At 40.6% G+C, this 26,110-nt stretch overlaps 1 protein-coding gene across 2 annotated transcripts in view; it reads left to right on the forward strand.

Annotated features, from left to right (window-relative positions):
* Window positions 1-23,238, forward strand: part of LOC143209154 (muscle-specific protein 300 kDa-like) — a 55,996-nt gene extending 32,758 nt beyond the window's left edge. For both annotated transcript variants that reach the window (XM_076424471.1, XM_076424472.1), the window contains 7 exons: window positions 654-911; window positions 12,085-14,805; window positions 15,160-15,344; window positions 16,433-16,939; window positions 17,125-17,362; window positions 17,810-17,865; window positions 20,975-23,238. In XM_076424471.1, coding sequence (XP_076280586.1) covers window positions 654-911; window positions 12,085-14,805; window positions 15,160-15,344; window positions 16,433-16,939; window positions 17,125-17,362; window positions 17,810-17,865; window positions 20,975-21,194 — 4,185 coding nt within the window. In that variant the 3' untranslated portion in view covers window positions 21,195-23,238. The remainder of the gene's footprint in view (window positions 1-653; window positions 912-12,084; window positions 14,806-15,159; window positions 15,345-16,432; window positions 16,940-17,124; window positions 17,363-17,809; window positions 17,866-20,974) is intronic.
* The last annotated feature ends 2,872 nt before the right edge of the window (window positions 23,239-26,110 follow it).

Genomic DNA, 26,110 nt, shown 5'->3' on the forward strand with positions numbered 1-26,110 from the left:
ACCACAATCTCCATAATTATCCCATTTTCTGCAAAGTTTCAGCTTTCATTTGAAAAAAATTTCATCGCTCTATCTCATTTCTATCGAAAGTTCTTTGATTTTTACACAGATTTCGTCGGCTTGGCCCATAGTGTGCCGTTGAGAAAACTCGCACAACAGTTCATATCATTTGCAGTGCAATAAAATTGTTAGTGATTTAGGTTGAACTATTCATGCATCAATTATATATTGCATGTGCCCCACGCTTTTCGTTTTAAATCTCACAAGTATTTTCATAGCTATTCAAAATTCACAATCACAAATTTTCTGAACTATCTGCACGGGGTTAGGGAAAATTATTTTATACTTTTTAGTTCGTTTTAGTTTATATCTCCTAAACGCATAGACTTAAAAAATTTTTTTTTAATATTGCATTGTCATCCAGTTCTGAGCTATGTTTAAAATTTCAAGTCTCTAGCTCATCGGGAAGTTAGTTTAAAATCAATTGCAAAATTTGTACCGAACAAACAGACAGACAAGAAAGCAAGCTAATAAAAACGTAGTAAAATACTTTTCATTGCCATCCGGTCGTTTAAAGAGTTGAAGATGACGCTCCCTATTTTCCACTTGTTGAGGGTGTTTTTGTCTACAGGGTTGTGTGAATATTTTTGCAGATTTGCGAGGAAACGATGGCGGAGCACAAGGAGAGGCTGGCGGAGCTCCGAGGGCTGGTGGCGCAGATTGCATCCGACGTCGGTCTGGATGCAAGTGCACCGTTGCACTGCGAGGTGGAGGCCCTCGGACAACGTCTCGAAGACATCCGCGAGACCTTGTCCTGTCTCGCGGACACGGCGGACGCCCGCGCTCTTAACCAGGAGCTCGCCCGCGGCGATTTATGTCAGACGAAAAATTTCCTGGACTCGATCCAACAGGCAAGTAATTATATAATCTTTTCACGGGCCGTCGGCTTTTCGGGACGGTCTACCGTCTGCGAGAAACACGCGCGATCGACGCCGCGATTTGCTCTTTCACACGCCACGTGCCATCAACTATGCCCTCGCCTCCTCGTACAAGATGATCTATGGATAGCGAAACACATTTTCACCTAGCCATTTAACCGCTATTCTGGAACGAGCGGAATTTTTGACGATAGAATCGTTATCGAACAGATTACCAAACGCGCTCCACCAAAATATTTCTCTCTGTTTAACAGTAGGCTTACCGAGCACTAAATGCGGCTACGGTAAATGTCCCCCCTAATTTAGTGATGCAGTTTTTTTATAAATAAGTTTTTCCAATATAAATCATCAAGAAATAAATAAACTAACAATGAAATTTAAAAGAGTATACTTGCAGCTCCTCTCTCTGATGCATAAAAAAAATATCTTTAACTTTATCAATTTGAAATTTTATCTGCAGTGGGTGTACAAAGTATTCGTACACCTTTTAAAAACTAATAACTTTTTTAAAATTGTACCAAAAGACCTGATTTTTTATAATCAATTGGAAGCATTGGTTTACGAAATGATATGCAAAAAAGATTTTCCGAATATTTGTAATTTACAAGGTCAAATGCAAAAATAAAAAGGGATTTCTTAAAACTTTTTTATTTGGGCTCTCAATGAAAATTTAAAATATATGTTTTATAGATCTATGTTATTTATACACATGCTGAAAATTTCATCGAAATCGATTCGCATACCTACGAGGTACAAGCGGTTAAAAATGGTGAAAATCGCAGTTTTACACGATTTTTGATCAATTTCTACTTGAAATCCACAGAATCGTACATCTTTCGATGCGTGTGTATAACTAACATAGATCTACAAAACATATATTTTAAATTTTTATTGATAGCCCAAATAAAAAAGTTTTAAGAAATCCCTTTTTATTTTAGACCTTGTAAATTATAATTTTTGGAAAGTCTTTTTTGCATATAATTTCGTAAACGAATGCTTCTAATTGATTATACAAAATCAGGTCGTTTGGTACAATTATAAAAAAGTTGTTAGTTCTTAAAAGGTGTACGAATACTTTGTACACCCACTGTATATGTATAAATAAAATCAACTTGCAGTATCCCATCTGTTATCATAGCTGTCCCAACTCTCTACTGGCATCACGTCCTCTCTATGAGCCATCGTAAAAATAAAGTAAATTTAACAATAAAAAACTTGATCATTTCATGGAGTGTGTAGTTATATGATTTTTATAATGTAAAGTAAAATTAAATTAAATTTTATATAGTTCATTATCAAGTAAACATTTGTTTTCTTTCTCTTATATTACTTTGTATCACTTTTTTGTGACTCGCAGCAAAACAAATTGTTTTTCTTTCAGTCTTCTAATTTAATTGGGCACCAATTTTTCACTTCTATTACTAAAATTTATTGATTTAGCTTGTTTTATTTATAATTGTTATTTATCACCTCAAAACGACATAAACAGAAAGTTATACGATCGAATGGCTCATAGCGAGAACATATCTGATAGTGGACACGTCTACCTTATTTTACTTTATAAGAAATAACGAGAATGTGTCTATCTCTATCTCTATTGAATTTTTAGCTGAAAGCATTTGTTTACGACGATTTTACAATTTTTACTCCACTCACGCCATATCTTCTCCAACGCATTCTCAACTTGTTCAGACTAGAAAAAATTGGGTCAGAGATTTTCTTTTTTTAGTTTCTCGGAAATGTCACGAGAATGCCCTCGACGAAACCTAACGTAATTTTCTCATAATTGGGAATAAATTGCTTAATAATTTCCAACAAAGCCAGAGGTTCGTAAATTACTTAATAATTTCCAACAAAGTCAGAGATTCGTAAATTACTTAATAATTTCCAACAAAGCCAGAGGTTCGTAAATTTAATCATTTTCAATTGTAAAATCTGGGATGACCAATTTCGCCTCGTTAGTACTTTGAGCATTTAAGAATTGGTAAATGAAAACGTTGAGGCACATCGAACCATCTTCTCGCACGCCCCAATAATTAGAATAAAAGGCATCATGTCGCAAGAGTATGATTGGGTAGTTAATTATGCATACCGGGTGGGCCGTGAAGAATTATCCCCCCAAGATCTCCGTTGCAGCCATATGACTTTCAAATAATCCGATAAAAGCGGTCATCTGTTGGTAAACAGTAGAACCTTTCAATGCTAATGAGAGCCACTTACAATAATCTATTCTGTCGACGAACTTGGAAGAAGCTACTAGGACTCTCTCAATCTCCCCAACGAAATTTTCCCTGTACATTCTTGAAAACAGGAAGAAAGATTATTTGGGAAATGCGTCATCCCGAGTAAAATGGTCACACAAACATACATACAGTGACTCCCGAAAATATTTGGACACTAAGTATGACTAATGTTACGGCTTGATTCGTTTGTTGATGAAGCAATCGGCCTGGGAATTGTTTCCAGCAATAAAACATTTGTTAATGTTGATAAACATATATAATTTATTTCAAAAATATACATAAATAATTAAAAATATAAAAATTATTAAAAGAAATAATGTATCATGGCTCACAAAAATATTTGGATACGTATTATACAGGGTGTCCCGAATTTAAATGGCAAAACTTCAGGAGCGTGTAGGGGACCAAAAAACTAAGACAAAAAGTCTTTTAGAGATTTGCTCGTTTTTGCTTCGTTTTGGAGAAAATCGCAAAAAAAGAAACAAAACAAGTTTTCATTTTTGTACTTATTTATTTACATTTTATTTACGTTATCATCTATTTAATGTAGATATTATTCAAAATGTTGCCCTCTTGCAGCAATGCAAGCATTACGTCTAGCACTGACTTGATAAATTGCAGCTAAACATTGTTCTGGTGATATTTGGTGCACACACTGCATCTATGAAAGTTTATTCGGTGCCGATCAATTCAAGAGAGCAATTAAGAGACCGAATCATAGATGCAGTGCACTTTTGTTATTGTATTGTATTGTATTGTATTGTATTGTATTTATACAATATCCTGTTAATATCCCGTCTATAAAATGTAAATTGCCAACACCATTTGCAGAAAAACAACCCCAAACGCATACTGATCCTCCACCATGCTTTGCTGTAGGCGTTATCACCGTTGAGCATTACACCTTGCTTTCTCCATACACATTTTCTTCTATTACAACGTCGAAGTTCAAATTTTAACTCGTCGCTAAATATATCCTTCTTGCAGAAATCTGGTGATTTTTTTTAAACAAAATATGTATGGAGAAAGCAAGGTGAATGCTTTATCAACGGTGATAACTAGGGATGGGATCAAGTATTTACTCCCAAGTATACTCGAACCTTCGCCAGACAGTTTCGAACCCTTTACAAGTACTGTGGTAAACGTAAATAATACTTGCAAGTATACTCGAATCTTGGTCGAACAGTTTCGAAACTTTCGAAATTTTTATGAATATCGTTACGAATTTCCGTATTCTTGCACGCTCCGTGGCAACGTAAGGCTGTTCAGGCGCGGCGTCTGTTTACTTTTTTTTTTTGTAAACACGCTGTGGAGATGAGAGAGAAAACGGGGTCTCATAATTTTACATGCTTCTACCGATGATTGTAATTTGGAATGTACTTTGCTACAAAAACTGATATATTATGTCGAACATTATCTAGGTGATGTCGAGAACAATAATTTCTGTATGTTAACTGCATTATTGGATCCACGATTCAAAACATTAGCTTTTTCTAAAGAAGAATCTATCCCTCGAGCACGGAATGCCTTGACTGATATAGCCACTAATTGTATTAATAATGATAATTCATCTACAACGTGTGATAGTTCACAGATGCAATGTCCGAAAATCGGCACAATAGCGAATTATCAATTTGGTCATCCTTCGACAATGAAATAGCAATTACAAATAATACGATACCTATCTCATCACCTGCTGTGTTAGAAGTGGAAAATTATCTAAAATCACAATATTTAGAACGCAAAGAAGACCCGTTATTATTTCGGCGTGAAAATTCAATGAAGTACCCCATTTTATCAGAAATTGCACGTGACTATCTTCACAAAGAGGTTTTTCAAAAGCAGGAAATATCATGGATAAAAAACGAAATAGGATAAAACCAAGTATTGTAAATGAAATATTATTCTTAAATAGTTACGAATTTAATAAAGAAAGTGTAGAGTACTAGAGTGTAGAGTGTAGAGAAACAAGAGATATTCGAGTACTACTTGCGAAAGTTTCGATTATTTTCAACATCGAAGTATCTTTTCGAAACTTCGAGGTACTCATTACGAGGTTCGATAACTACTTCTATACAATGAATACTTTTCAAGTATAATCATTGAAACATTTATTGCTTTTAAGTAGTAATCGAAACCCATGAAATGAAACTTGGTTATCGAACTTGACTCGGATTCGTGAGTACATATTCAACTTGATCCCATCCCTACATACTAGAATAGTATAATAAAATCGTCGATGAAGTTCTATAATCGTAAAAAAACTTACAGAATGATTAATTATGTTTAAATATTAATAACTATACCAATTCAGATGATAACGAAATAAAATCTGTGCGAAAGTGCTCTGTATACCTACTTGAAAAGCTTCTGCAATGTAAGAATTTACACAATTTCCTTAAAACACTTGAAAATCGCTAACGAATGAACGCTGTTTCAGATACTGTTTAAGAACGCAAAGGGTGCTATAAAATCTATTGACTTTCGATGAAGTAGAGTATTCCGCGGGTCTACAAAAAAAAAATAAACAATACTGAAGCCTTATTCTTCAGACCTTTAACTACGTCGGACAGCGAAAATTTTACGATTTATGAAATCGACTTTTCCGACTTTTCGGGACAAATTACTCCGCTATGGTGAAAGTTCAAAGATTGACAATGGTGAAAGTTCAAGGATTGACACAGGTTTTATTAAATAGGTGTAGAGAAATGGAGTAAAAGGGCGGCAGAACGGAAGCCATAATTCGACATGAATGAATCGCCGTAAAGCATGGATCGCTCTGCGATGATGGCGCGACGTCTGAATTCCTCGGGGAGCATTTCCGAGAAACGAGGGCTGCACTAAAGCAGCGCCGAGTTTCATACGCTGAAGAACGACATACGCGCGCCTCTCTTTCCTTTCTTGTTATCTTATTCTTGTTCTGGCCTTCACGAATATTCGCCCCGACGCGCGACGCACGAAATGCCTCCCGATCGTTCGCTGCTGTCGTCTCGCCTTCTTCGCAGACTGCATAGCGCCCAACACCTGCAACACCTCCTATACTGCACCCCAGAATAGACCTACATATCCTCAAAAATCCACTGCTACGTACAATACTCTTCAGAAAATTCTCCAAACCATTCTACAATAATTCAACAACTTTTCAAATAAAGAAGCGAGATATCTACTGCGTCATACGGGTCGTAGTAAAGGCTAGTTAAATTCGGAGTAGTAGTCGATCACTCTGCTCAAACATTTTTCAAATAAATTTTGAACAACTTTCCAGCAAAAGTTTGTTTAAACATTCCTTTGTAATGCAGTTAGATCGAGTTTAATATAATGATTAGAGGTGTGCGGGACGGGACGGGAATTCCCGAAAATGAATAGCCGAACATTTTCGGGAATCTCGTGAATGTGTTCGGGATCTCTGAGACGAAAGCCAAACGTAGAGAAGGACAGCTTAATTTGTACACTGGAATTGTGCTTTCAAGATCACAGGACGTAATTGGTTCATATGTGTATTTTTTCCAATATCTTGCATTCATTTCGTTTGGTCCTTCAGTAGTTGATGCATATAGAGTTTGGTTAAGTTTTAACAACGTAATTTCTGTCCAAGTCCCATAACTTTACCTACTTTCTATAAAAATAAGCATTTGCATATACATCCGCTGTCTAGTTATAAATTATCAAGTAAAATAAAACTTGAAGTTTTATTTAGATAAATCAAACACTATGGTCATATTCCAAAAAACAAGACACGTTTTCGAATCCCAGCATTTTAAGAGATCCCGAACACATCCACGGGATTCCCGAACATTTTCGGGAATTCCCGTCGCGTGTCGCACACCTCTAATAATGATAGAACAATTACATACAACTTCGATAGTTACTGCATTTAGTCACATACCTCTCCATTAAATCCTCACTTGTGCCTCCTCTCGTTCTAACATCCTTCGCAACATAACCCAATGCTAACAGAAGAAATTTGAAGTGTACAGCGAAATTGAGCAGTCACGAATACAACTTACAAGCTCTCGACTCACCTTATTGCCTAAAAATTGCATTTCACTGATAGCTACTTCACAATATTTCTTCAAGCAATTTCTCCAAGAACAAGTACAGGGTGTATAAAAATTAATGGTCATCCGTCCTAGAGGTGAATCTACACCTCTGGATCGGTAAGCGGCGCGCGACTATCACTACAAACCAATATGGCGACGCCCTTACCTGTCAAAAACACTGCAGATTGTTCAACGTTATATATATTATAAGTCCTTTAATCACTCCTGAACCCGGACAAGAGTAAAGTGCCCTTTAAATCGTTGTGCTGGAGAAATCGGAAGTTGTGCGTACTTGTGCTAGGGTAGCACAACTCAGATATATGATTATGTGCTGTTTGGATAATTGTTACTAACTTAAACGTTAATTAGGTGTCCAAAACTATTATTTACCATAACTTCTTTATTTATTATTTTTATGAAGTAATTCTTTGGCACAATCTTAGCACACAACCTAGCACAACTTAGCACAATTGAGAAAATTAAAAAAATGGAAAGTGGGGGCTACTCAAAAAATCGTTTTTTTCAATTTTTAGTCTTATTTTTGATATTATAGCTTTAATATTCGAGCACAATGTAGCACAAACTTAGCACAACTGTTGAAGAAATTTAATTTAACAAGTTGGGGCTAACTTCTAGGAGGCACGCACACGATCACATGCTGTCCCATCGACACGGTCGTGTAGAAGTAGGCTTTTGTCTATACGTATAATTCTAGACAATTAAATTTTGCAGAAACTTTAACAGCTTATATCTCAATAACTATTTGTTCGCGACATGTGGCTTCTTTCAAACTTTTTCTCTTCTGGATGAGTGGCAGGTGTTGATGTGAAAAATTACTTTGCCAACAATTTTCTTTGTTATAAACAATTTTCACTTACAAATCTCCACCGATTCAGAGGTGTAGATTCACCCCTAGAACGGATGACCATTACTTTTTATACACCCTGTACAAGAAGGATAAGAAGCGAACTATGTTTCTGGCAATTTCACCCCGCGGATCGCTTTCCACTCGATCTTTTACGACCACGGTGCTCGGGAGGAAGTTGAGGAGCGTGTTACCCGGTGTATTTTTATTATCGTGTGCAAGGCTGGAATTGTAGGCGCCTGAGAGATAGAGGACCTTGGCCGATTCTGTTTCGCGTCTCTCGTGGTTCTTGGACTGTTCGGGAATTCCCTCCGGGCTGTTCGTCAAGGTGATTTCTTCAAGCCCCGTGTGGATGAGTGTAGGTGTGTCTATCGTTTTGGGTACGCGTCCATCGGTTTCCGGCGTGCCATTGGTGCTTGGCACAAGCCCGCGATCATTAGCTCCGCACGCGCGTTTATATTTTAATCGCGGTAGTTCCGAAACAATTTGTTGTGTCAAGGCCGCCGAAGGGCTTAAAACCGGGGTGGCAATTACATCAGTCACGAAATCCGCAACAGCTGAACAATCTCGGCCGTGCACCCCCTCGGGCCGGGCTCACACTCTTGCCGAAACTTTCGAATACGTCTGAGGGTACGTTTCTGTTCGAGCGATAAACGATCCGACGAGAGCCAACCCCGCAAACCCATTCTATTGTTTTCTGAACTGCTGAAGCTGCTTGGATCAGGCATTCTCGTTTCACGTGTAGTCAAATTGTACGCTGTTTAACAAGTACCGCGTCGGTCACAGATCACATTCATTTCAGCCACCATTTTTATTGTGATATACTCGAATAAACCAAGCTTGATCAGGGCCACCCCACAAACATGTTTAAACAATCATTAAAGACGGAGGAACACCACTTTTGCACCAATTTTTGAGGATATTTTTCAATTTCTCTAAAAAAGTAAGGGTCCAGCGGAAAATCGAACTATACCACGCGATAGAGCAGACTTTTATCTTGAGAAACCACTATTTCAAGTTTGCATGGTCGACGTTTTTTTCACGAGTTACCGTCAGTGGCGCACTATGGACCAAATCGACGAAATCTGTGTCAAAATCAAAGAACTTTCGATAGAAATGAGATAGAGCGATGAAACTTTTATTTTTTTTAATGAAAGCTGAAACTTTGCAGAATATGGTATAATTATGGAGATTGTGGTACGAACGTTTTTTAACCTTGAAAGAATTCGTTAAACTTGCACAATGTCAAGAAAATTGTGGTTTTTCCATAGGAAAAAAATTTTTTTAACATCCGACACATCATTTCCCGTAGATTTTTTCACGCTGATTTTAAGTAAACATTGAAATACTTCATTATGATTATTTTTAATGTGTTTTTGTATATGAGAATACAATACTCCTTCAAACTAGTGGGTTACCAATTAATTTCAACGAAAAAATGATTTCATAAGTTGTGCTCACAAAAATCGATTTCTTGCAAAATCCTGAGGTCGTAGACAAATTTTGAAACCAGATTTGAAATCGGCGTGAAAAAATCTACGGGAACTGATGTGTCGCACGTTAAAAAAAAATTTTCCGCGCGTGGTATTGGAAAAACCACAATTTTCTTGAAATTGTGCAAGTTTAACGAATTCTTTCAAGGTTAAAAAACGTTCGTACCACAATCTCCATAATTATCCCATATTCTGCAAAGTTTGAGATTTCATTTAAAAAAAATTTCATCGCTCTATCTCATTTCTATCGAAAGTTCTTTGATTTTGACACAGATTTTGTCGGTTTGGCCCATAGTGGTGGCTCTGAGCTTGATGTGGATTTTTAGGATACAGAAGGGTGAAATAGCGCCTGTTATGATAAATTTGAAGTTTCTAGTCTCAGTTCCGCCGATTAAATTTTTATGATCTTCATCTTTTGTCGGAACTACTTTTTCATAATCTGCTCAATGTCGTACTGCAATGTCGTATTCTTCCGGAAGGACTGTTACCCGGAGAATTTGCTTGGCTCGAATATGTTCCTCTGTGGTTTGCGATAGTGTTCGGGTTTGTAGATGGCTGTTTTGGATGGATTTACGAATCGCCACGATGATTCGAGCAACGTTGTCGACGGAGATAGCCAAGGACGAGCGAAACCGCGAATAGAATAGGCCGGAGACTCGCTGGAACGTCGATAGGGGAAAAAGTAACACGACCAAGTGGAGCACAGCTGATATAGGGAGCCGAGATTCAATTAATAATGGCTGAACTTCTCCGCGTTATCAGTTGGCTCCGTTTTGCTTGCTCGTTCATTCGATACCGCAACCGAAAGTCGAACTAAATCTTAGGCACTCGTGGGACGATCTCTCGAGGATATCTTTAAGTGTTGGATTATTGTTGTATATACAATTGGGTTGATCATTTATTGATGTCACCTGTACGACGAAATTCGTTCACAAAGGGTGACTGCTACAAACATGTTGACTGCTAAAAATCCCCCGGAAGAATTGTTTTAATAAGGAAGACTCTTTCCTAGGAAACAATTGAATAAATTTCTTAAATCAAACGTACAAAATATCTCCGTTGTTTTTAGTAATACGAAAAAATGCTTGGATCGGTGGGGCAATTACTGTGACGGAGAAGCTTTTTCATTAGTGTAACATTCAATGTAGTTCCAGTCAACGAAAAGTTGTAGAGGGAAATGGAAGGAACACAATTTTTAACTTTGGGTCATTGTTTGGATTAGTTACGAGGTAAACATATTAAAAGTCCCCACTCCTAGGAGGTGAGCGGGGTGCAGGGGGGCACGTAGAAGGTCCCCTATTTCGGTTTTCCGCTTATATCTCGGAAGCTATGTGTCCTAGCCATAAGGCCATTCTACATATACAAAATTGAAGCTGACAAAATGTACCACAAGATTGATTCGATTCAGTTTTTCGCTATCTCGGATAGTTTCCGAGATATCCGGGCTCAAAGTTCACTTTGGTATTATTTGTTCGAGTTAGCGTTTTTGCTTCAATTTCAATTTCAACACCCCAATTTCAACTTTAATTTCAACTTCACTTTTTCAATTTCCACTTCCATTTTTCAGTTTTCAACATCAATTTCTCAATTTCAACATCAATTTTTCAGTTTTAACATCAATTTCTCAAATTTAACTTCAATTTTTCAATTTCAACTTCAAATGCACGTAGAAGGTCCGCCTTTTCGGTTTTCAAAATTAAAAGTGACAAAATGTGCCATAAGATTTACTGCATTTAGTTTTTCGCTATCTCGCATAGTTTCCGTGATATCCGCGCTGAAAGTTCACTAATTGTGCTGAAGAGTTAGCTAGTCAAATAAGGCAAAAATTTCTTTTTCACAATTAGTGAACTTTGAGCGCGGGTATCTCGGAAACTATGCGAGATAGCGAAAAACTGAATCGAATCAATCTTGTGGCACATTTTGTCAGCTTTAATTTTGTATAGCATGGTCTTATGGCTAGGACACATAGTTTCCGAGATATAAGCGGAAAACCGAAAAAGGTGACATTCTACATGCCCCCCTGCACCCCGTTCACCACCAAGGAGTAGGGACTTTTAGTATGTTTACCTCGTAACTAGTCCAAACAAAGTCCCAAAGTTAAAAATTGTGTTCCTTCCATTTCCCTCTACACCCCCCTTACGAGCATTCATTGACAGGGCTAATGACAAATTCAACCATGTATGATATAATTGACCTTCGAATGACGTTCGAAGGAGTTATTCTTCAAAAAGCATAACCCAACGTACGAAGACCATATTCGTGCTTAGGTGTCTCACTCTGTATACTGTTATAAAAATAGCAAACAGTCTAGATACACTAAAACATGCCAGTCACATAAAGCAGCACATGCCAGTCACTTTTTATGCTCGGAAAGCTCAATGTTAAACAGACAAAAATGACTTGCTTGCCTCGTGGCTTACCTAACCCAGACCCCCAAAAGACAATTCAGAAAAAACCGCTTCGAAAAAAGGACACTCCTGCTAACCCTTCTGTTTCCCATTTCAGAGTCTGAAGGCTATGAACCAAGGAGACTCGAAGGAGCAGTTGAACGTGTTGCGCAACCACCTCCTAGCACTGACCTGCACAGAGCCGCAGCTGCAGTCGATCAAGGAACGCAGCTTGGAAGTAACGATTCAGGAGCCATCGGTGTTAGAAGTGCTGCAACTGTGGCAAAGAGTCTTCAGAGAAACCTTCCAACAATACCATCGTCTCTCGGCTCGTCTAGTCAAAACCCAAGATGGAGCAACAGCGATGAAACTATGGCAAGAGTACTTGTCGCACGTGCAGGACTTCTTATCGCACGACGGTCCTGGTGACTACAACGGGCTATCGGAGCACAGGAACCTCTGCGAGGTGCACAGGAATCTTCTGACCGACCAACAGAATCTCATCCTGACAGTCAGGACCGAGGAGGGCAACAATCTCTCGACAACGGAACAATTCAACATCTTGACAAACCTGCACAACGAAACCTTGGCGAAGATCATGGAGAGGCATTCCGTGGTTCGGGACAGATTGGCAGCTTGGGACAGGTACAAACAGGACCAGAACAAGCTGTTATCCTGGCTGAAGGAAGTAGAGAGAGAGCGAAGTCAGCTGCAACTCAGGTTCATTCATTTGAGAAGACTGGACAAGATTCTGCAGAGGATACAGACGTTGTTGGACAAAGTTCCTCAGGGTGAGGCTCAGCTGGAGTCGCTCCAGGAGCAGCAGGACTCTCTTCTAGTCAACTGTGACGACGCCTTGGCGGTGTCCATTCGGATGGAGCACGCGGCTGATGGTCAGAGGATCGTTAATCTTAGCGCGGGTCTCGAAACCTGGAGGGACTTCATCCAGAGGATCCGAAAGCTCCATGTGGAGTACGAGGAGGAGACGAAGAGGATCGCTGGGGTGTTCGACGAGATCAGTCAGACTCTCAGTACTGCATTCCATGCGAAGTCTGTTAGCTTAACGAGGACGAAAGAACAACTGGAGTCTGTCCAACAGCTGCAGGCTCGATTGACCAGCATGATCCCTGATTTAGATTCTTTAGGAGTCATCACGGAGCAGTTGAGGATGTGTCTGAGCCCGTCGGACATGAAGACGTTGAACCAACAGCGATCTTTATTGTGTCAACAACATGGAGACCTGGAATATCAAGCTGCGGTGTTGCTGTACAGGTTGGACGAACGTTGCGGTGTCCACGATCGATGGAAGGATAGATCCTCGAGGTTGCTGGCCTGGATCAGGGAAACGGAGATACAGATTCAGGATTGTAACACGATCACGCCAAACGAGCCGGAAGAAGTGCTAAAGAGGCTGGAGTGCGAGCTGCAGACAGAGATCGCGCTGAAGCAACGGGAACTAATGTGGCTCCAGAAAACAGGCCAAGAGCTGATCGAAGCAGCCGAAGAGGATGAAAGGGAGAGGCTGGAGAAGTCGCTGGACGAGTTGAACGAGAGGTGGGACAGTCTCCTAGCTGCTGGGAAGGCTCGAGCCACCAAACTAGCTGATCTGATGAGGAGGATCAGCTCGTTGGAGAAGAGGATCAACGAGGTGAAGAGCTGGCTGGCCGGCGTCGAGTCTCAGCTATCGGAGACGTTCGTGATCGAAACTGTGACGCAGAGCTGCATCGACAGGAAGCTGGAGGACCACAAGCACCTGCAAAACAGCATCATGATGGAGCAAGCGAACATCAGCGAGGTGCTAACGCTGTGCGGAACTCTGTTAAACGACTGCGACGCGTGGAACAAGACCTTCAACACGGAGGCCATTAGAACGGGGATCGAGGGTCTTGAACGTAGATGGACTGCTGCTTGTGTAAAGTCTACCGAGAGGAATAAGAACATCCTCCTAGCTTGGAACTTGCTGCAGGAGTTGAATAAGTTCAAAGAGGAGAACGACGACTGGGTTCGAGGGACTGATCAGTCGATCGCAGAATTGGAAGGTAATTTAGAAGAGATCTCGCAAGAAGAATCCGCTGATGCCATCCAGAGGGCCAAGGTGATAGTCGACGATGTAGAGCTGAGGGAAGTGACGATGAAACAAGTCGAGCAAAATTTCGGACGCTTGTCGAGGACCGGACTAGAGCCAGATAACCTGAAATCGCTTATCAGCGACAACCGGCGGCTTATCGATAAGTGGCAGACGTTTAAACCGAGGATCAATACTGTGCTACTGGCGCTCGAACAAGACACCACGAACTATCGCAGGTTTATAGTGACGCACGGCATGGCAATCTTCGGCCTGACCCATGTGAACGCGCTCTTGACGAGGATTCAGCATTTGGCTACCCCGGACCTAGCGCAGAATAGATTGCATCAACTAAACGAGATCGAAGAGGAGCTCAGGAAACAGAACATCACGCTTCAAGAAGCCGACGAACTGGCGCTCAAGGTGATGAAGAAGTGCCATTCGGATGAGGTCGCTGCGATACAGGAACTCGTCGATGAGTATCAGTTGCTGTGGAAAGATATCAACAACCGCGTGGCGACGTTGTGGACGGAAGTCAAGCAGGAGAGGGAAGTCGACGAGGCTGTGCAGGTGGAGACTTTGAAGTTCGAGCAGGATAGTGCTGTTCAGGTTGACACGTTGCCTAGATTGCTGAGGATGACTTCCAGCGATGCGTACTTGATGGAGCTGGAGGCTGCTCTTGTCGAATGCGCCGAATCTTTGGACACCTTCGAGGTGGCTGTCACGCCCGATCCTGTCGCTGGACCTGGACTCACCGCGGCTGCCAAGAACATTGTAAGTTTCTGAATTTTTATTTTTGTTTTTCTGGATTTGATGCATTTATAGAGTTTCTGGTCATTTGATGATTTGAACTGGACGATCAAGTGTGTCTAGTATCGTATTCACGCATGTCTTTCATTTTGTGAAAGAATGATAGCGGAGATTAGCCTAATTTTGACCGGCATCTTGGTTCACCCACCACGTATTTTGAAAATGAAAAATATTTCAAGAATTAACTTGAATAAGCTATGGCTTTAGGCCTAGAATAAGGTTTCCAACTTCTTTCAAATGTAACGAGACCCCTGTGCAGCTGACAAGTTAGTATTTTATAAGAATCCTTTAAAATTAGATTTGTAAATTTCATTGCAGAGTAAATTGATAGGAACCTGTCAGTCCTCGATCGAGCTGGTTCGACATCTTCACGGATTGTTGATAGCGGACGGCAAGTTGACACCGCAAGCTGCCAAAAGCGTTGAGGTGGAGGCGTTGACGGACAGATACGAGACTGTTTTGCAACTGGCAAGGACCCGGGAACAACAGATCCGTGAGCTCAGGTGGGAACCTTGTACCAGATAATTATCGTAACTGTTTAATTGCGACTAATCAGCGGGGCTTCCCCGATTAAGACCATTGGGCCAATATTAAACGAGATGTTTTTCGCACACAGGTCACCTAACACCGACGTGTGCTATACACCTCCCCCTAAGGGCTGCCGAGCGTTCCCCCTTTCGCGCTAACAGATTCTCGTTAACGATCGTTAACGTTCTCCATTCGTTTTAGACCCGGTTTTTCTCGCGTCGAACCTACCTACACTTTCCGACCTTGTTCTGTTCATATTTAATCCTGAAAAGATAGATATCTCTTTCATCACAGATATATTATCCATGATGCTTACGATCCATCTCAGCTTCATATAACAACTCTTTTGATATAGATTTAACTTTCGGACTTTGTTTGGACTAGTGAGGAGGTAAACATACTAAAAGTCCTTACTCCAAGGAGGTTAGCGGTGTACAGGGGGGCACGTAGAAGGTCCCCCGTTTCAGTTTTCCGCTTATATCTCGGAAACTATGTGTCCTAGCGATAAAACCATCCTATACAAAATTAAAGCCGACAAAATGTGCCACAATATTGATTGGATTCAGTTTTTCGCTATCTCGCATAGTTTCCGAGATATCCGCGCTCAAAGTTCACTAATTGTGATAAAGTTTTTGCCTCACGTTTTCTGCACTATTTGACTAGCTGACACGTCAGCACAATTAGTGAACTTTGAGCGCGGATATCTCGGAAACTATGCGAGATAGCGAAAAACTGAATGCAGTCAATCTTATGGCACATTTTGACACCTTTAATTTTGTATAGAATGGTCTTACCGCTAGGACGCATAATTTCCGAGATATAAGCGGAAAACCAAAGAAGGGGACCTTATACGTGCCCCCCTGTACACCGCTTACCTTCTAGGAGTAGGGACTTTTAATATGTTTACCTCCGAACTAGTTCAACCAAAGTCCCAAAGTTAAAAATTGGGTTCCTTCCATTTCCCTCTACAACTTTTCGTTGATTGGTCTATTTTGGTAAAACCTGAGAAAATAGACCATTTCCGTAAATGCACAGTTGACAAAATTTCTTTTTATCTTTCCAGTGATAACGGCAGGTTGACCTGTCCACTGTGCTCCCGTCGTAACTGGGCCCAGCTGGAAAACGATCTATGGCGACTGGAAATATGGCTGGAGTTCGCGGAAGGTACTCAAAGCGAGCAACACTCTCCACCAGACGACATAGACCAGCTCGAAGACGTGATACAAGACCATCGAGCCTTTCTCTTGGACTTGGACAGTCACAAGAGCATCCTGGCCAGCTTGAATACTGTGGGTGCTCACCTGGCTGATCACACAGAGGATATCAGAAGAGCTACGCAGCTCCGAGAAAGATTGACCATCGCAAACGAAAGGTGGGACAAGGGGTGCGCGCTGGCCGCGCGCTGGCAGGATCAATTGCAAGCCGCCTTGATGTCGAATCATCAGTTCCACCGAATCATCGAGGAGCTGCTTACCTGGCTGGAGAAAACGGAAATCAGTATCAGGGCCAGCGAGCCCGTTGACTTGACCGAATCTATGGACATTATTACTGCCAAGTACAATAAGTTCAGGTAAGCTGGCTCATTTTTCATTACAAGATTATTTGGACATTGTTGTAAAGCGTCGGTTATTTAAAGAAAGAATCTGTTTCTTGCAACCGATGCAGAGGAAATTTATTTTGCACTAAGATCCGCAATCATACATAAGCATCACGCAGGACTGTCGATGAAAGGAATCATGTGGAATATTTTTTCAGAGAGCTGAGGAACAATCTGGAGCGCTGCGAGCCGCGAGTTCTCTCGCTGCAGAAGATGGCGAACCAGTTGCTGGACGAGAGAGGAGAAACCAGAGCGAGCCTGCAGGAGCTGCGACTCAGGTTGCAGTCCCTTCGTCGTCTCACAGGGATTTACACCCTGAAATTGGGGGTGGTTCTTGGAATGGACCCTAGAGACGCCGTGGCCACCACCGCGTCCCTCGCTTCCCTCTCGCAAGACGTAAGCCCCGACATTTTTCCTTCTTCTCGTATCTCGAACAGAAACTTGAAACAGTGTACGATTCGGTGTTATAGAGGTATACAATACCTTTAACCGCTGGAGCTTTCGAAGTTCGTTTTCCAGGGAACGACAGCCGAAACTGGTTCTCGCTTCTTACATGTTAGTCCTCGGTGTAGACGTATGCACCACGTCGTAGGATCACGTTAAACTATTATCTGAACGCTGGTCACGGAAACTGATTAATATCTGACAAGTCCGATCATCTTTCTGAGATAATACTAATTTTTATGGAAAATAAATATTATTTTAGGAGTTTCATTTTTTCAAGTTGTTAGGATTTTGCTTGTTAAGGATTGTTCGTGATCTTTAATTGTACCGTGACCAGCTATAGTAGCATTCACACGCACAGTACCTTATTGTTTGTGTTTTCTCTTTTACCTATTGTAGCTGCTCGACGAAGCTGCCTCTGGGACCGTACAGCCCCGCGACGCACCTGGCACAGAGTACGTTGTAACATTTTCTGTTTTTAGTTTTTTCGGAACAAAGTTTTCCGACAGAGTCGTACTTTTATCGGAGATAAAAGAACTGGAATGAGACTAGAACGAGAACATTGGAACACTTTGGCTCGAGCGAAGTTCTATCTGTCGACCGAAATTTTGGAATCGCTCGTTCAATTCACGATTAATAGTCCACTCAATGAATGCTCATAAGGGGGGCGCAGAGGGAAATCGAAGAAAACACAATTTTCAACTTTGAGACTTTGTTTGGACTAGTTAGGAGGTAAACATACTAAGAGTCCCCACTCCTAGGAGGTGAGCGGGCTACAGGGGGGCACGTAGAAGTCACCTTTTTCGGTTTTCCGCTTATATCTCGGAAACTATGTGTCCTAGCGGTAATACCATTCCATACAAAATTAAAGCTGACAAAATGTGCTATAAGATTGATTGCATTCAGTTTTTCGCTATCTCTCATAGTTTCCGAGATATTCGAGCTCAAAGTTGACTAATTGTGAAAAATAAATTTTTGCCTTACTTGACTAGCTTCAGCACAATTAGTGAACTTTGTGCGCGGATATCTCGGAAACTATGTGGGATAGCGAAAAACTGAATTCAACCAATCTTGTGGCACATTTTGTCAGCTTTAATTTTGTACGGAATGGTCTTATCGCTAGGACGCATAGATTTCCGGGATATCCGCGCTCAAAGTTCACTAATTGTGAAAAAGAACTCTTCAGCACAATTAGTGAACTTTGAGCGCGGATATCTCGGTAACTATGCGAGATAGCGAAAAACTGAATCGAATCGATCTTGTGGCACATTTTGTCAGCTTTAATTTTGTATAGAATGGTCTTATCACTAGGACGCATAGTTTCCGAGATATCCGCGGAAAACCGAAAAAGGGGATCTTCTACGTGCCCCCCTGCACCCCGTTCACGTTCCAGGAGTGAGGACTTATAGTATGTTTACCTCCTCACTAGTCCAAACAAAGACCCAAAGTTAAAAATTGTGTTCCTTCCATTTCCCTCTACAACTTTTCATTGAGTGGACTATAAACGGAAACATCTTGTTGGAAAAGAAATAAATCCTATGTGCTTCCAGACTTTTTATCGACAGTTTTCTTCAATTAACGCCAGATTTACGGACTGTATACCTACACCTATTTCGATAGGTTTCAATTAATATCCTAAAAAATAATGTTAATAATCTGGCCAACTTTTTCAAATTGTTGTAATTCCGTAAATCTATCGTTAACCCTCCAGTGCACGGGAGAAGATAGTTCCTTATGCTTATTAATCTCAGGTCGCTAAAACTATGCTTTCTCGCATGAATGTCGTAAAGAATACAAGTGCAATCGCAACAAAAATTTCTCTTGACCATTCAGGAATTTGATGACAGTGATGGGTACAAACGAATAACAATTTTGCTTCGGATTCTTATCACTGGAGGGATGAAAAACTATGATGAAATTCAAACTTTTCTGGATATTGTAAAGCGAAGAAGTATCGATCTTCGAATCAGATTTTCGGAAAGACGAACAACATTTTGTGTTGAAACGATTAACCTTTTATGAATCATGTTGGGTTAAATTATACCTGGCAATTTCAAAGCTAGAAAGTCTGAAAAATAGGATAAATTTTTGTCTTATCTGGATTTGTCCTACTATGAACTTTCCAAGTTCACGTTAAGGGAGCAGACTCGTTTTCTAGGATTGCAAGGATGCGGGATGCGCGTTCTCGTTTCTCGATAATACAAAAATGGGGTTTTTCATTAGTCAAAAACGCTAGATAAAAGATCGATCTGGGCCGCTATCACCTTCAAAAGTCCTATATTTTCGTTTACGAGGCTTAATTTGCATTATTCGGAAGCATACAATTGCGCATGTACAGTCAGCGGCATTAATAAGTGGACACCCTTAAAAATATCATAACTTTTTAGAAATTGGTCCAGAGGACTTGAATTTTTTTAAGATGTTAGAACGGCTAGTTCGCTAGAGAATAAGTAAACAAAAATTTATTACGATTACAATTGGTGGGAATTATACAAAATTTTAAAAAATGATGTTTTCTCAACTTTTTTATCAGGGCCTGTAACGATAATTTAAAAAATGCGTTTTATATGGTATGGTATGGTATGGTATGGACATGATATTTGGTCCCCTCAGGGTTTCAAATTCATTTACCAATCCTCTCCTTTTTCCACTCTCACCATCGCCTTTTCAGCGGGACCTACTGTTTATGGTGGGTTCCGAACCACCTTTTGCCAACAACACGTGAAAAACACCCCGGGTGGGTCACTTTCCGGTTTTTGACCAGACGGTCACCCATCCTAGTGCCGGTCACGTTCCACGTTGTTTAACTTCGGTGATCTAACGAGAACCGGTGCTTTCAACGGGACTACGGTTGTTGGCAAATGCGTTTTATAGATTTCGGTAACTTATATGCATACTGAAAATTTCATCGAAATCGGTCAACATTGCAATGAGCTACATACGTTTAAAGATGAGAGCTTAAGGTGAAAGTCGCAGATTTTCAGCCTTGCCAAGGCATTTCGCCCTTACGTGATCATCTTTAAACGTATGCATATAAGTTACCGAAATCTATAAAACGCATTTTTTAAATTATCGTTATAGGCCCAGATAAAAAAGTTGACAAAACATCATTTTTTAAAATTTTGTATAATTCTCCTACCAATTGCAATCGTAATAAATTTTTGTTTACTTATTCTCTAGCGAACTAGCCGGTCTAACATCTTAAAAAAATTCAAGTCCTTTGGACCAATTTCTAAAAAGTTATACAATTTTTAAGGGTGTCCACTTATTATTGCCGCTGACTGTAGCTATTTTCATAGCTACATACTGCCGAATAATGCAAATGACGCCTCATAAACATAAAAATAGAACTTTTGAGAACGATCGCGGCCTAGATTGATCTTTTCTCTAGCGCTTTTGACGACTGAAAAGCCCCATCTTTGTATTTTCGCGAAATGAGAACGCGCATCCCGCATCCTTGCAATTCTGGAAACGGAGTCTACCGCCTTAATTTGAAAGAAGTAAAGTGGCTCGAAAAAATATTTGACCTCAAAACTGGCAAGCTTAACTGGTAACCGATTTCAGTGGTGACGATGGCCATCCCACGGTATTGTCTCGGGGATACCGTTTCCTGGGCCGAGTGCTGCGCATCTCGCTACCAATCCAAGCTCTGATGTTGGTGGCCCTCGGCTTCGCCTCTCTGGTCCCATCCGCCGAAGAAGATTACAGCTGCATGCTGTCGAACAATCTGGCAAGAAGTTTCACGCCAAGACTCGTTTACCCGAACGGACCACCACCGATGTAACGATAAAACGTCTCGGTAGACGCACCGACCTCGCGAGTCCTCGAAAATCATCGAATCGAGCTCCTAAAAATCGCGCAAAACGGAAACGCGAGACCGCGAGCGATCTGCGTACACACTTAACTAGTCTGTCGCATGGCGACCGCCATCTTGCACCGAGGAACCCTTGAAAAGAACTCGAATCCTTTCCGATCGTCCTGGAACACGAATATCCTCTCAGGACGTACCTGCAATTATTCCAGGACCAAAATCGAATCCTTTCAGCGGAGACTGTTCTGGAAGATGAACATCCGTCGAGGACATTCCTGTTTCTACACTATTCTTAGGACTATTATTTCAAATGAACAAATGCAATTAATTTTAAAAAAGAATCAAATTTTTTCGTAAAGATCGTGTAGGACAACAGGAAGATCCTTTCAGGATATTTTTTCTTCCTGGACAAATATTTAAAGCGAACCACCTCGATCAATGTTTAGAAAGATCGAAGTCTTTCCAGGATGTTCTTCCTGGTTCCTCATCAACATCCATCGTGTCGCCGTCGACGCCATCTTGTCGCCTCGACCGGCGCGCAGCAGTCCTCGGGTGACTACAGCGATCGCTGTCGTTCGAAATGGAGGACAAAGCCGAGGACTCTCTCCGCAACGGTCGACGCAACGAAAAAACGATTTTTACACGTGTGTGATAGGAACGTTTGTAATTATAAATAAGCACGTTATACGGACCAAAAGGATCGCCGCCGCACGATCAGGATATCGTGCGGCATCAGTTATACTTGTCGTTCTGTATAATTCGTGATCTCCGTGCAATATTCCCCGTTCCGCGAGGTCGTGACCACTTCCGCCGCGCAGAAGGTCCACGACGTGACGACGTCTCGTGACTCGACGAATTTCCGGTTCCGGATTCTGTTTGCCCGACACTCCATGTAACATTACACGCGATTTGTCGTTGCGTGGGGATACGTGATCCTTTGAGTTTCGAATTGTTTCTTTCGGTATCTTCCTGTGTTTCTAGAGGGAGGACTCTTTATGGGATAAAAAACTGACGACGAAAGAGAGAGAGAGAGAGAGAGAGAGAGAGAGAGAGAGAGAGAGAGAGAGAGCGTGCGAAGGCAATGTTAATGTCACATGGAATGCGCGAGGAACGTTGACGATTAATTATTAACGATTATATTATTACGAGGAAACGAATCGCTTGTGTGCACGCACGTACCACGCGAAATGTCTGCTACCTTTCCGGTGGGTTTCGTATTTTTGCTAGTAACGTAAATGAAAGAAATGATATCTTCTCCGACTTTATTTTTTATACCTTGCGTTTATATATGTATATAAACGATAGAGAATGTGTGTGAGAGAATGAGAGAATGGGAGAGAGAGAGCAGTTCGATGTATAAATCGAGAAACGAAAAACGTCCATTCATCGGTACTTTAGCGCAATCGCCACGCGAATAGTCATTGGTGCTAGTTCGAACGATAGGAGTAAATAATAATTAATAATTTATATTATATTATATGTATTTATATACATATATATGTACACATATACTACATATATATATATATATATATATATATATATATATATATATATATATGTGTGTGTATATACATATAGAGGTTTATTATATCGACGAGGGTGTATCGAGTCTGTTCAATTTTTCTTTTTGATTTCGGATATCGGATACTTAAACGGAGGAAAAGACACGTGCGAAGTGATTCGAACGAACGAAACTGATTAACGATATATATACTGATTAACGATTATACTGATTAACGGACGTGGTGTTCCTTTACCGGGCGAGAAACGACACCGGACACACGCACAAAACAGAACGAGGATCACGACCATAGTCACTCATTCATTCGAGGTACAAAATAAACGACTGTATTTAACGGCCCCGCTAGTTTCGCTTTCTAATTTATCGGTTAATCTTGCTTGCTGCGCGATCGAGCTTTGTTACGTATTTTTATAAGGACAGATGAGCTTACGGTGGGCGGTGTACATCTGTCAATGTAATGTAAAATTACAATAAATTGAAACGTATACAAAATCCACTCCTTCCACAGCTCCACAGCAATCGACCTACTGCCTGAATAAGGCTCGACTGGAATTATTTCACCCTACAATGCACAAACGAAGAGGACACCCACATGGATAAACTGCAGATTTTTTAAATTTTCTGCGAGCCACGGGAGCCAAATAAAAATTTTTTTCTTTCATTATAACAATGTTAACACGTTACCGACCGATGATTATTGCATAATTTTGAAAAATCTATGGCACATGGCTAAACACTTTTTAATGGAACCTTTAATAGCAACAGCAATTTTCATTGTGAGCTAACAAGACCTTAATAACGTCATTTAATAGTTTCATTTAAGATTGCAATGTAAAAGAAAATTTCTATCCTTTCTTTTGGTACAGTACAGTTATTGAAAATCCTATTAATAGGCTTTCGGTAGGTAAAGTGTTAATACTTTTAAAATAATGTATTGGAATTATTAATCATTTTTGTCATGAATGCATAAAATCCGCAGTTTACTCGAATGGGGATCCAAGGAACAATTTCCTCTCCATTGTTACATCTTCCTTGTAATTAATTGAAATCAAGCTGGAGACGCACAAAGTATTTTACAAGTAAAATGTTCTTTATCTTGTAGTGTATAAAAATTTGCTCTCCCCTTTTCACCTGAAATGTTTCTTAGAAAATACCAAAGATACAAAGGCGATTTCAAAGAAGCTGATTCCTCTCAGCTTCTGAAACAGCACTCTCCTCCACTCTGTGAAACATACTAATGGCCAGGGGCGCCATTGTCACGTTAATTCCCACAGAATATTGCGTGCACGTTCGTTTACTTTTGCTATTGAGACAATACTTAACGCGTTCAGTTCAGACGGAAACGTAAACACAACTTCAATTACTAGTCTGTCGGAATGAAAACATAGTCTGCGGGATAAACCGTGTAAACTCGACAATCCTGTTGCAAACAGATACTAGCTCCGATAATATTTGCATCATTTCAGAGTCATAACCTGCCCGAACAACGAAATCGATAAAAGCTGTTGTGGTCCAAATAACGACCGCCATTATCGACGAGCCCTCAAGCGGAAACAAAATGGCGTCCGATAAGATCCTCCTGCAGAATTTTCAGAAATTCCACTACTTTAAGTTATAGCTTAAAACTTTTGATAAGAGGAACAATGTGTTACGTTCTCTGCATCATTTCGGCAGCATTTTCAAGGCTTTCATGATTCTTTCAGCATCCAGAATCTGGGATAAAGAAGTAATCCGCGAATTTCATGTCGAAGCAAGAGGAACAAACACACGTGCGCTTGCCAGGAGGATTTAGACGCAATTTATCCGAATGCAACTGCAATTAAAGACGATTTGATGGATGCAGTTGAGCTCAGGCGCCGCAATTGACGTTTATCAGTGGCGCCTGAGAAGAACCACACGCGAAACGCTTTCGACTAAGTCCAAACGAAACAGATATATTTGCTTGCTCAGCTTATTGACACTCCTGTACGCACTATCGAAGTTATTATACCCTGCGCCAACAAATTTTCGCGCAAACACCGGCCATTTGCGAATCCTCGCACTATCACTAGAGGAACATCCTTGACAAATATTAGACTCTTCCCACGTCCGTATCGTTCAACGCGGAACACTTTATTCACTAATTGACTAAACTATTTATTCACATTTATTTGCAAACGTACGAATCTGTCCGAGATCGATTCCTTTGCTAATTTATACAACCCCTTTACTATTTCGTTAGGGGTTATTCATCGCAGGTTAGCTTTACATTACGAAGATTTTGTAATGGACTAAACTATTTATTCACATTTATTTACAAACGTACGAACCTGTCAGAGATCGACTACTCAACTAATTAGTACAACAATTAATTGACAACCCTTTTATTTCTATTTCTTTGGAGCGTTGTTCAACACAGGGTACTTTTGCATTACGACGACATTTATATTGATCTCACACCGCCGCAAAATTACCCTTCCCTTCCAATCAGCGGTCGTCCCGCGGCCACGGAAAATTCCACCCCTGTTGACCAACAGCAATCGGCTCGAATGTCCTGCCAGCTTCAGCTCCTGAACCTCGACTTGTCGACCCTTCGGGTAACTGACAGGTAACCTCGACTTCAAGCACCTCTGCCTGAAATGTAGTTGAACAACAAGAAAATGCTATCGTTTGCTCAATGCCGGATTGAGACCTTTCACGACCCTAAGCACTTGAAATATTTTGAGGGACCCTTATGCAAGATCACTTCAACGCAATATCGACCTACACATTTTATTATTATTTAATAATTTATATGTTATTATTATATTACTATTATTTATTACAGCTTTCCACTCGCTCGCACATGCACATAAAGAGAAATATTATATAACTTCGTAATAGATGTAAAATTCAGAAAATTTCAACGATGCCCTCCTTCTCCTGATGCCGCAAGCACGTGCTTACTTCTCTTACTGGTGTAACGTCGGACCGACGTGTTGCGTTGGCTTTGCTCGAACGAGCAAATTCTCGCTGTATATACATATATGTGTTTATATATGTATATGTCTACTTCATAATATCCAAACCGAAATCGCGTTTAAAATTGTATACAATTTGTATACAATTGTATATATATGTGTATATATATATATATATATATATATATATATATATATATATTACATGAGTGAGCGCGAACATAGGGAATTGGAAAATACGCGATAACCACCGGTACAAGCGAACGCCAGCATGACAACCGCGAGTACAGGTGTACGTATACGTCAACCGTCTTTCTGGTCGAACAACGCAAGTATACATTCGGCAATAACATATTCGTCCGTACCTCGTACGATCGAGACAAAGAACTTCACGGTTCACCGAATCCCTATGGTTCGCGCTCCTA

This window comes from Lasioglossum baleicum, chromosome 5, assembly GCF_051020765.1.
Source record: "Lasioglossum baleicum chromosome 5, iyLasBale1, whole genome shotgun sequence".
Taxonomy (NCBI): domain Eukaryota; kingdom Metazoa; phylum Arthropoda; class Insecta; order Hymenoptera; family Halictidae; genus Lasioglossum; species Lasioglossum baleicum.